This window comes from Mesoplodon densirostris, chromosome 2, assembly GCF_025265405.1.
Source record: "Mesoplodon densirostris isolate mMesDen1 chromosome 2, mMesDen1 primary haplotype, whole genome shotgun sequence".
NCBI classification, from domain to species: Eukaryota; Metazoa; Chordata; class Mammalia; order Artiodactyla; family Ziphiidae; genus Mesoplodon; species Mesoplodon densirostris.
In genome coordinates, this window is record NC_082662.1 from 44,134,837 (window position 1) to 44,147,081 (window position 12,245).

Sequence of the window (12,245 nt, forward strand, 5' to 3'; positions counted from 1 at the left end):
CATTGTTCTTGTTTGCCTTATCACGCTAAGCAATGGTCATTAGCCTAGGATAATAACTGGATCCATCTAATTAATGTTACTGATAGACTGAAACCATCTACCATTTCATAAATTTTTTATGGAAACTTTAAGAGATACTAACTTTCTTTTACATTTTTGTTTTTTGAGAAAACTAGCTGTCCACTGGAAGATTTAGTCATCTTTGGATGCTTTCCACAGGAAGTTTGGTTTTCTCTGCATATGAATGAAGCAGCATTATCAATAAGGTACAGATTTTAGGCATTTAAAACTGATTGTGATCAAAAGATGAGCAGTGCCTGTTTACTTTGAATACATTCTTATCAGTGTGTAACAGCAGTGCTTATCGACTAGATTTCTTCATGCTGAGAAAAAGAAGTTGAAAAAGATAACTGAGGGTTTACCTCAAGAGTCTGGTCATAGTGATGAATGCTTACGAGAAGATGTGGTTGGCTAAGCAAGTGATGGGCCCAGCTTTTCTCTGGGGGGGCCATATAGTAGTTAATCTAGTCATTCAGGATCCAAAAGCAAGTCTTAGGTGTTGTGTGAATTGGAAAGCCTGGACTGTGCTATCAGATTGGCTTCCAGCACTGTCCATACCAGAGGTATGGGGATAAGCTACATTCTGCCAATTCCAGGATCACAGCCAGTCTTCAGCTTTGAGATAGTGCAGAACAATGATCTTCTTTCCATGAGGGTAGCTGAACTCAAGCAGACAGGTAAGTTAATGGCTACAATTTTAGGGTATGCAGTGAAGGGAAGTTGTTTTTCACAAACCATTTGTCCTCATGGCCCTTGACAATCACTGTCCATGATGTTATTTTGATATGAGGAATAATAACCATTCTTCTTTTCAGTAGTGAGATGGGTGCTAATGGCATTGTCAGGTTGGGCATTTTTGCAAGCCTTGTTCTCAGGATTATTTATTTCTGAAACTTTGCATTAATGGCATTGAAGATATCTTTTAAGTAAGAAATCATGTTTATGGGTTTGGTTGATGATTTCTCATGAAGAGTAAAGAACAAGAAATGCCAACTCACATTGACTCTTAGAGCCTGATTATCACTTAGCAGCATATTGAAAGTATTTTTTCCCCCTAAGTGTGGTAGCTGGTGCAGGGAAGAGGAGGTATTTTAATGGCAATTCTCATGAAGCAGAAGCAAGTGGTGCTGTTGGCCTTTGGCATGGCACTGGCCTCCCAACTTCCATGTTTAACCCTGTATAGTACCTTCTTCACATAGCAGTTAAAATAGTTTTGAGTAAATTGGATGATGTCTTTCATCAGCTTAGAACTTTTAATTGCTTCCCATTGTGTGGAGAATAAAATCCAAGCTTCTTAATGAAGACGGTAGACTTTCTGCCTCTCTCCTTTCATAGTACTCTACTTTCTAGACTTTTTTGTGTGCTTTCTAAAATGGCAAGCTCTTTCCTGTCTTAGATCTTTTGTAGTTCCATCCTGTAGTTCACTTGCCCAGATTGTTTGATGGCTCGTTTCTTACCCTCTGGACCCAGCCCCTGTTTATTTACTCCATGGCTCTAATTTGTTTACTTTCATGAGAGCAGGACATTTAGGTGCTCAACAGATGTTTATTAAGTGAAAGGAAGGAGAAAGCAGGGAAGAAGAGAAGCCCTAAGGAATCTGAGCATTTCTGATGGAGTGGGAACCACCATCAAGGAGGTTCCCATTGGAAAATTGGGGTCTTACAAAGATTGTTGAGGGTTGCAAGGAGAAGGACAGAGGCAAAGCTCTTCCTGAATGGGCAGCTTTCTAATAAGCCTTGTCTCTAACCAGTACTGCCCTCATCCTCCCCTTCACCTGAGAATGTTGGCAGGTCATAGTTCCTGTATATCAACTTTTGAAAGAAAGGACATATTGGATACATGTTTTTGTCTGCCCAGTACCCCATCTTTTTTAGTAATAACTCCCAACTGAGCATGTAATCCAAGATAGACCCATTGTAGTACCTCACTCCCTTTCCAGGGCAGTGGTTCTCAGGCTTCAGTGTGCATCAGATCCACCTGGAGGACTTGTTAAGGTGGTTCGGCCTCACCCCTGCATCAGGGGGAGGGGGGCTGATAATGGCATTTCCAACAAATTCCCTGATACCTAATGCTGATCTGGGGAACCACTGGCCTAAGGGATGGACATTCAAGCCAAGTCACACTAATCAGAGTCCTTATCTGGGGATTTTTCATACTGGAGGTAGGAAAAGGAGCCCTTTTCTTGTCACAGAGCTGTAAGGACGTAAGGTCTGAACTGCCACGCAGAGAAGTCAGTTCAAGAGAATAAGTCTAACACGAGCAAAGCCAAGAGATGGAGAAGGCCTAATGGATGCACTAGAGCCATTGATTCAGTCATCCCCTAGGCCAAACTCACCACTGCCTTCCCACAGTATGTGTGGGCCAATACATTTACCTTCTTAATATCCTAAGGACTGTGCCGGGCTATTTGCTTAGTTGATTTCTTTTTATTCTCAGCAGCCCTGTGAAGCAGTTGGCATTGGCCCCATTTTCATAGAAGAGTAAACTGATTCTCAAAGCAGCAGAATAATTTGAATTCAGTCTGTACTTTTATCCACTATTATCCCATGTAATTAATAGAATTTAAAGTTGCTGTTTTTAGTACATCAGGCTTTTCTCTTATGAATTTGCTCCCCACCTCTTTTCCATAGATAGTTGTCTGAAAGTCACCTTTAGCCCAAGGGTGGCAGATTTCTGGCCCATGGACCACTTAGACCCACAGGTGTGATATGTTTGGCCAGCCAGCACTCTTAGGTGCTTAAACTTAAAATCCTAAGAGTGACTTCAGCATCATATGCTTCCCAGTTTGTCAGTGTTCCTACCTCTTACTGCCTTACAGCAAACCTCTTCTAGCATATGGTTTGGACTCAAGCCTCAGTCCAGGCCTGAGCCTCTGCATCTGTTGACTACCCATCTCTGGAGTAGCTGACTGGAACTCTACCTATCCAGCTGGGGATTAGATCATGCCTTTTCCTTCAACATCCTGATGGTTTTATGAGCAATATGGTTGCTTAAGGATTGCCTTTGTCCAAGATAGACCCTGTCCCTACCTCATGATGCCAAGTGCCACAGGGGAACCATGCCACACAGGCATATGCTCCATGTGCTCCACGCCAAGGATTTCTAGTGTTTGAGTTACCAGCCAGTACCTTTTCCATACTTAACAGTGGCCCAAGAGTCAATGTAAGTCAGATCCGACTTTAAGCTGATAATTTGAAAGCTTGACTAGCTGTTCAGGAAAGCATGAGCTTTAGAGTTCAGCTGCCTGACTTCAAATATTTCTGATGCATAATAGCTGTGTGGTCTTAAGGCAAGTTATTTAACCTATGTCTCAGTTTTCTCATCTGTAAAATGGCAATAATAGCTCCACTTCAAATGTAAAGTACTTAGAATCACAACTGGTAAATAGCACTTAATATTAGCTAGTATTATTCCCCCGAGGGCATATGGTATCTGGTGTTATGAAGTGTTTGTTCGGGACATGAAGAAAAAACCATCCTATCCAGTCATCTGTGAGGTGTTAGCTGTGATGTGTCTGATTAAGTTTGAACGTCAGCTTTTAGAAGTCCATAGCGACCTTCTGTAATTGCATGTCTTACCAAAATAAGGGCTCTATTATATTTTGTCACTTAAGAGCTGACTAGACAGTAGAAGCAACTCATAGTTTGCTTACTTCGAAATGGATTTTTCAGGCCCCTAAATGAGGCTCCTTGTTTGTGGACTGACTTAGCCTGTTGGACAGTGATGAACTTTGTACCAGATTTCCACAGAGCTGTGCTAACCCAAGAAGAAAGGCACTTTCCAACCTTGGAAAGCTGCATCTGAGGGCGAGGGTGAGAAGTTCCCATCTGCTGCTTGGTTTTCAGAATCCAGGCACCTCTCACTTATTACTGAATTAGTGTGATGGTGCTAAGGACATAAGAAAACTGTTGAAAAGGCACACTGTTGGGCTTTAAATTTGAAGCAGAGAAAGAAGACTGTTGTCCACTCCCTATCATCTTAGAAGAGATAAACTTGGGAGTAACTCCAGAGAAAAGTGTCTTTGGATTTTATTCCCTCGTCGAATGATTCAAGCACTCAGCAGGCTGGGGCTTTTTAAAATCCTCCTGATGCTCCCTTCAGTTGCTGGGAATCTCCCACCTGGACCTCAGCCTAGTGTTTGGCTGGCGTTGGCCTTTTAGGGTCCTGGCTTTGCTGTCAGGTCGTGGCTTTTTTGCTGTGAATGACGACAGCTGTCTTGGAAACACTCCCATTCTGACTTGAGAGATAAGGAATAGGGAATCCTGCCAACATATGGGAGAGCTGATAGGGACCAGCACAGTGCTGGAAGCTACCCTGCCAGTCCAAGGCCTGGGACCAGTGAGAGGCAGAGGTAGACTTTCTGTTGCCAAGAGCCTATTCAGAGCATGTTACACAGTTGCTGCTTCCTAACAACTGAGTTCCTCTGTGTGGCACAGGATTCAGACTTTCCCCACATGAGGATTATTTGCTCTCTGGGTGTCCTGGGAGGAAGGCTATCATCACTTCTGGTAAGCAGCCTGGTGGCACAAGCCTTTGACAAAAGGTAGGAAGGTATATATCTGTTGCCTCTTTTTGGAGACGAAAGCCCAGAAACAGACTTGACCAGAATTAGAATCAGAACTGTTGACAGCAGCAAAGAGCCTTAATCTCGTCCAAATTACTAATTTTTAGAGGGTCCATGACTTTCCCAAGGTCACTCTGAAAGGCAGTAGCAAAACAAGGACTAGAATTCAGGTCTCCTTATTTCTAGGCCAAGACTCTCCTCACCTGATGAGGTGCCTCTCCAGGGCAGATGTGCTGGAAAGGTCTGCAGTGTTAGAGAAGCAGTGACCAGAAACGGCTCAAGATGCAGTGAGAAGCCCATGACAGAATTTTCACCTTCAGAGGCCTCTGCACAAGGATATGGTGGTGTCAGACACCCAGCATTTTCACCTTCACATACATCTTTTGTTTGTTTTTGGCCACGCCACTCGGCTTGCGGGATCTTAGTTCCCCCACCACGGACTGAACCTGGGCCACGGCAGTAAAAGCACTGAGTCCTAATCACTGGACCACCAGGGAACTCCCTCACATAACATGTTTTTGATGGACTAGCTCAAGCTGCAGGTAGGAATAAAGGAGACAGAACTCATAGCCAGACCGCAGCCAGAGGTAAAGGTGACAGAGGCTAATTAATGAAGCCCATCAGGAAACAGCAACAACTAGGAAACCATCCTGGCATAAAAATTTAAAAATGAAAGCACCTAAGATGAACATTGAGATGAAAGTGTTTTGAAAACGGCAGTTTTGCAAATTATGTTTGGTATCCTGTGACCGGTGCTGCTTTTATACTGCAATGGGTAGCATTCTAATATGTGAGGGAGGACAACAGGCCACCTTCATTCAGCAGCCTGGCTGTAGTTCACCCCTTTCACCTGCCCTGCCCAACAACCTGGAAATAGGCTGGGCTCCCAGCATTCAGGCTGTGGAGGAGAGAGAGCTTGCAAAGGACTTGCCCTCTGTGGAAAGCATTCTTTTGTCTAGTTCTAACAAAATAAATAAGGAATCTTCCTTTCATAGCATTTCTGCTATGACAGTACACTAAGTGCAAAAGAGGACCTTGGATGAGGGTTTTCGGCTTTGTTTTCCTAATGAGAATATGCTTTACCTAAAACCCATAACTTCATTCAGCATCAGTCACAGGAAGCTTGGTTGTATATTAATAGATTAAACCACCTAGCTTCTGGCAAATGCTCAGAAGTGTTTGCTAAATACAGCAGGCTGGAAGACTGGAAAAGTTGTCTTGTGGTTCTTCCTTTACAAAAACTGCATTCAGTTTTGAGGAATCACATTTTCACAGATGAATATTTTTACCAGGAAAACGGTTAAGTTGAAGTATGCTGTTGTTAGATTGTGAATGGTAAAACTTGGTGTTTGTTGGTCACTGAACTTGAGTCCTCGCTTTAACAGTCCCACTGGGTGCAAATGCAGATGCTTTTAGGCGCCAGAAAGATTATAAGTGTTGAAAAGAGCCTCTACTCAGCTCCAACTGATTGTTGCCTTGTGGGAGTGAGGCCCAATGTTGCCAGATTATTAAAATAAGATGCCAGAAACCAGATTTATTTGTGAAATCTCCCCATTTTAAAATGTTAGTAACTTATTCTAAAAATTTTAAAACATTGTTGGCTAAATAAAACATGCCTGAGCCATATGACTTCTGATTCAAACTTTCTGCCCAGCCTAAGAATTCAAGCAACAACATATTTTACTGAAATAGATGTTGCATGATCTCTTAAAGTGTATAAGTTTTATTACTTAAATATATCTTTTCTCTTAACTGAAAAATCTGAAACACAAACAGGCCAAGAATAACCATTCTGTTTCTAAGAAAAACGCTGTCAGTAAATAAGTGTACCTCGAAGGGAAGTACAGAAGATTTTTATGTTTCATAAATCATTCCCAGTGGTTTCAATTTGGCATATAGCAGACTGGTGTCTGAGAAACTTTACCTGCCAAACTTCTTGGCTTTGGCACAGAAAGGGCCACAGGGCTCCCCCTTCCTTCAGGCCTTGGTATCGCTATTCCTTAGTGGCGAAGATCGATTTTTTTTTTTTCCTACAGATGGACTCAAAATTATCTCACTAAAAAGACGTGTTTGATTTTTTTTAAATTGGAAAGTTGTTACAAAGGGAGTGTAAGAAGAAAGGTAGTGGGAGTGTGTGAAACCTCTATGTCCAACCCCCAGAAACCTCAAAGCCTGCGGTGCAGATCCTCCTTTGGGTCCTTCCAGCCCTGGAAGCTGAGACCTCGCTGAAGTCTGAAAAGCACTTTGGCCCTTGGCATCATAGATTTACCTCCACATCAGTATGGGTTAAAACAATGATTTACAGGTGGTTGGTTGGTAGTTTTTTCCAAAGCCAACTTTGATCCCATCAATGTATTTCTAAGGAAAATGTAAACTGTTTATACATTCTCTTAAACATCACAGTGAGAAACAAGTACCCGTATATGTGATAGGGCAGGCAGAGGGCTCCAGCTACTCTGTCCTTGGCAAAGGCCCTTGGCCACACTGGTGAAAATGCCAGCTTCGCTTCTGCACAGATACCTATGTCGTGTCATCCCACTGGAGCACCTGTGGACCCCAACGGCAGGGCAGGGGGAGGGGATCTTTTTGAAATGTTTCCAGGAGCTCTGTCCAGCTGACTCTGTCTTCCAGCCTGGGAATGCTGCACAAAACTACAAGGGCATTGATGAAACCATGGATCTGTTGCCATTCTCTAGGGAAGACTTGGCTTGGAGTGTGGCTGCCTGAATTCGAAAATGTGTCCTTGATTCCATAGAATAATTCTTATAATTTTGCCTGGAAGAAACCAGAGAATCAGACACATGAGGCTGCTCCAGGAAGTGCTTTTCCTTTAGTCTGAACTGTGGGAGCCCACTAGCCAAGGAATATTTTTAGAGGCTTAGATCCCTACCTCTGTCTAAAGAAAGAGTTGGGCCCTGACTAATAGGGATTACCTGTTATCATGCCCTCTGGTGCCACTCTTGGTCCTGTTGTTGGGTCCCTGTGCTTGAAGGAGTGGTTTCAAGAGGTAGATCCATCCAAGGGCTGGAAGGCAGGAGACCTGCATCTTCACACCAGCCCTGCAGCTGGCTTGTGGTGTGACCCTGGGTAACTCAGTCCCTGATGCTGGGATATCAGTTCCTCATTGGTAAATTGAGGAAGAGGCCTCCCTACGCCAGGTGAGAGCTGGGTTCCCCAGGGACATGGGCCCAGCCTCTGGGCTGCCTATACTGCCTCTGCCAGCACCCTCCTCCCTCACTGCTGCCTGGCCGCCTCTGCCCATACCCTGCACTCAATGGGGAACAAAGGACAGACCAAGGGCAATCATGCCTTACTTGGCAGTTTCCAGGAGTTTGACAGCCTCTTCATTTCTGCCTTGCTCCATAAACAGCAGGGCCAGCTCCAGCAGGGCATTTGGGATCAAGTAGTGGTCATATTTAATCCTCTTTTCACTGCAGGACAGAGGAGAACATGGCGTACAGGCTCTGCTCTTGAGACATCCTTCAGGCACGTCCTTCAGACTCCTCCTGAGCCTCTCCCCAATGGGAGGATCCAACTCATGGTCTTGTGGGGTTTTCTGATCTGAATTCCAATTTGGGAGGGTTCCCACTACCTAGCCCTAGAAAGGCTTAAGATCCACAGCAAAGCCTTCCGATCCTCTGCACCTGGGGCCCCAAGTCCCTGACAACCTATGGCTCATGTCAATGTCCTTAGTTAGCCCACCCCCACCTCAGTCCCCAACCCTCCCTTTATTTCATCTGCAACCCTTTCCCTCTACAACCTCACCCAGGCAGGGAGGGACCTGACCACTGTCACCCAACCTCAGGTGTCTTTCCTGTGTCCAGGCATTTGCACATGCTCTACCTACTCCACTTAAAACTCCTCCTTCCTTGCTTTCTCAGCCTGGTGAACTTCCCAATTTAAGTGGCATCCCTGGAAAGCCTTTCCTGGTATCTAGCATTATTAGGTTTAGGTCCCTCCTCCTGGCACCTGCTGTCCTCTGCTTTCCTCTAGCACAGCCCTCACCATACCAGATTGAGTTGCCTGTAGCTGTCTCTCTCTAACATCTGCACTCCCCAAGGGCAGAGTTGATAAATTACAAACTCCAGTGGGCACCATTCACCTGAAACTCATTGCGGATGGGCTCCTGTAGTTGGGCAGTCTGGTGGCCCTAGAGGACAACATGGGAATGATCTGTGCCCAGCAAGGGTCCTGGCACAGGATAGACACTAGTACACGTGGAGTGAGTAGGGGTAGTCCAGAGTCAGGCACTGTGCATGTGTGCATGAGAAAGAGAAGCCCAGAAAATGCTGCCCTGGAGCCACGGGCCCAGCAGTAGGCCATCTGGAGCGGGAGCGGCCACAGAGGCACTTACTTGGCAGAGATGCTCCTGAAATTCTCCTCGGCCTCCTGGACACGGCCCAGATATTTCAGACACAGGCCTTTCAGCAGCTTCACCAAGCACTCATCATCCACTGAGTACTCATTCTCTGAGAATAGGGAAGTGAGGGAAGATGACAGGTTTGTTCATTTTTTCAGCAGTTACTCATGGAGCCCCTACTCTGTGCTGGGCCCTGGGGAGACAGAGGCGGCTCACACATGGTCCCCATCCTCAGGGAGCTCACATCTGGGGAGGAAAGACAGATACTGAGACGATGACAATACAGTGATACCAGGACTGATTGAAGGAAGCCCGGGGGTTGTGGGAGCCCAGAAGAGGCCCTGACCCTACCTGGGGGACAAGGGACAGCTTCTTGGAGGAGCTGCCACTGAAGCTCAGTCTGGAAAGGCAAAGGACAATTACCAGGGTAGAGAAGTGAGGAAGGACATTTTGGGTAGAGGGAATCTTCAACTGTAAAGACCTGTGGTCTGACCCAGCCTGGCAGGTTCAAGGGCCTGGGGGTAGTCACCTGGGCCCTTTTCCAGCAACTCTTCAGCCTTGGTGATAATCTCAAGTATCCCGTCTGTGAGTTCCGGCTGCTTCCCAATCACAGCATAGCCATTCCAAATGTACATCATTTCCTGGGGGCAGGGGAGCAAGTCAGTCCCAGGTTTCCTCCCCAGTGGGGCCTCAAGTTTCCCCATCTGTAAAATGGGTAGCTCAGATCAGAGGATCACTAAAGGCCCTTCTAACTCTAGAAGTCTCAGCCCAGCCTTGACAAGTCTCAGCCCAGCCTTTGAAGCTGTGGACTTGAGGGAGTTATGGGGAGTCTTATCTCTTACTTACTATTGAGATCTCTCCTTACCCCAGTGAAAATTTAAGATGGACCCATATTCTCACTCTTCTGCTCATAGCTGCCGATAGTTTTCAGTTACTTTTCTGCTCATGGCTTCCTGGGGCACTACTCTGCTCTCTCCCAATCTCTCTGTGTCCACACTCTTCCCATTCTTTGAGGACCAGGTCATGCCCCACACTCTCCAGGGAGTCCTCCTCCTTGATCCAGCTAATAGGGCCTCCTATATTGGAGGAACCATAATTTAAGCACTTGAGGAGCTTAAGACCATGTTACCTTCTCTCCTATTTCGCCAAGGCACTGAGCTTGAGTATCCATCTATGAAACATATCTGATGCCTTTTTTTGCCTTAACTGCCAGGAAGTTCAGAATACTAAATTAAATTTTCATTCTAGTAATTCTGTTAGCTTAGATTAGCATTTCCTAAACTATCAAACCAGGCAATGGATGTGAAAGTGATTTGTATACATAAAGTTCTATAAAGACTTTTGTTATGGCTTTTGTTATGTTCCAGGGAGGGATTTTAAGTTTAGACAAGGTTTTATCAAGTTGTTATATGGTCTCAAGTTAGCAAGTGTTCCATTAAAAGATTGTTCTGTGGCCAAGTAAGTTAGGGAAAAACTGCATCTTCAAGCTTCTCCTTGGAGACCTACCATGCAGATTAGCATACGAAGGCTTCAAGAAGGTCTACAGTATATAAACTTTGTTTAGGCCAGTCTTTCCCAAATGTATTTAATCACAGAAATCATTTTATGCACAAATAGCATTTTTCAGATTATAGTTTTGGAAATTCTCCCCAAAATTTCTGGTATAGTTGCTTCCCCTGCCCTTCCTTACAACATATGCCCCCATTTGATAATAGCTTTATTGTATATTTTAACCTGTAAAATAGCTCAAATTTTATTTAAAGATATTCAGGATACGAGCTCTAAATAAATTCTACATAAGTATTGAACTTTTTGATTTCTAAAGTGTTTAACATGTTTTATCAGCTGATTCTCATAACTGCCCTATAAAATGGGCAAGGAATATATTATTATTTACATTAAGGGAAAGGGGACCCTACACAGGGTCACACAATTAGTGAACAGCAGAGCCAGGTCTCTGAAGCAGCACCCTTTCTACCTTGCTGGCTGCCTTATTATTTGAATAACAAGGACTCTTAACAAACTAGAAACTTCTCTGATGCCTGCTCAAATCATGCATGGAATTAGCATCAAAACCGTGGTTCAGAATATGGGCTCTGGAACCAGACTACCTGGGTTCAAATTCTGGCTAACTCACTAGCTATGGGACTTGGACAAGTTATTTCATTTTTCTACTTATATCTTATCTACTTACTAGATATTTTATCTTCCTCCTTATCTATTAGGCCTTATTATCCCCTTCTGTAAAATGGAGATGCCACCAGCACCTACTAAGAAGGTTGTTGTGAGGATCAAATGAGGCCATAGGCAATGGGTATAAGGAGCCTTGAACACAGCAAGTGCCCAACAACAGTGCCAGCAATTGCTGTTATTTCAGAGTTGACTGTAATATAACATGGTCCCAGCCTCAGAAAATCTTGGTCCAGTGAGGGCGGGACAGTGTAAACAACAATTCTAATCGTGTGACAAGATAGAAACAGGTGGAAACATAAACAGCCAAGGGATGCCTCTGCCTGGGAACAGGGGTGTGGGGCTGTCTGGGGGGGGCTGCTCTTTCTGCCTTGAGGTGCCTGCAGCCGACTCACCTGTCTCCCCACCCCCATCCCTAGTAGACCAGTGCTTTCTCAGAGCTTGAGGCAGGCTCCAGCTCATCTGTGTCCCCCACCCAGTACCAGGTGAATTGTGAAATCCTCTCCAGGCACCTGAGGCATGAGGTTTTCTTCCCTCATCCACTTCCCCCGGGGCCAGTGGCTATATATATCCCTGGCTCTCAGCTCATCCCCACAATCCCAAACTGGAGTTCAGAGCCAGTCAAGACCGTCCTACCCACCAGAGCAGGGATGGGCAATGAGATAGGTTTGGGGGAGAGGTAGCGTCTGGACTTCCGGATGGCAAACTTCTCTGTGGGTAGAGATTTCCCAGCAATCTTGAGTTTCAGGCCCGGCACAGCTCTGTGGAAGAGATGAGGAGGGTGGGGAGAGGGCAAGAAAATGCTAGAAAGGACAGAGTCCCCAGCCTGCCCAGCCTCTGCTTGGCCCCTCTCTGGGCCTCAGTTTCCCCATCTATATGATGAGAGTGTTGGACTCACAGCCTGTGGCTATGGCCTTATTTCACAAGCCCTGCCCCAAGCCCCGAGCACTTCGTAGGGCTAGGCAAGGGGCTCCTCCAGAAGCAGCAGCAGGCAGAGGTGAGACTGTACACAAACCCCCCAGGCCTGCTCTGCCTTTTAGTTGTCTCTCTCTACTCCCAGCCCCCATTTCC

General features: G+C 45.3%; 1 protein-coding gene across 3 annotated transcripts in view; it reads right to left on the reverse strand.

The window, feature by feature from the left end:
- Positions 1-7,060: 7,060 nt before the first annotated feature.
- TTC39A (tetratricopeptide repeat domain 39A) overlaps positions 7,061-12,245 on the reverse strand; it is a 38,420-nt gene continuing 33,235 nt past the window's right edge. Inside the window, exons 14-18 of one of the 3 annotated variants that reach the window (XM_060083464.1) lie at positions 11,815-11,935; positions 9,514-9,625; positions 8,979-9,093; positions 7,939-8,055; positions 7,061-7,399 (exon numbers count right to left, since the gene is read on the reverse strand). In XM_060083464.1, the coding sequence (XP_059939447.1) occupies positions 7,276-7,399; positions 7,939-8,055; positions 8,979-9,093; positions 9,514-9,625; positions 11,815-11,935 (589 nt within the window). In that variant the 3' untranslated portion in view covers positions 7,061-7,275. Of the gene's footprint in view, positions 7,400-7,938; positions 8,056-8,978; positions 9,094-9,164; positions 9,231-9,335; positions 9,385-9,513; positions 9,626-11,814; positions 11,978-12,245 lie in introns of those variants that run through there. The other 2 variants (XM_060083454.1, XM_060083472.1) reach the window with 2 other exon arrangements.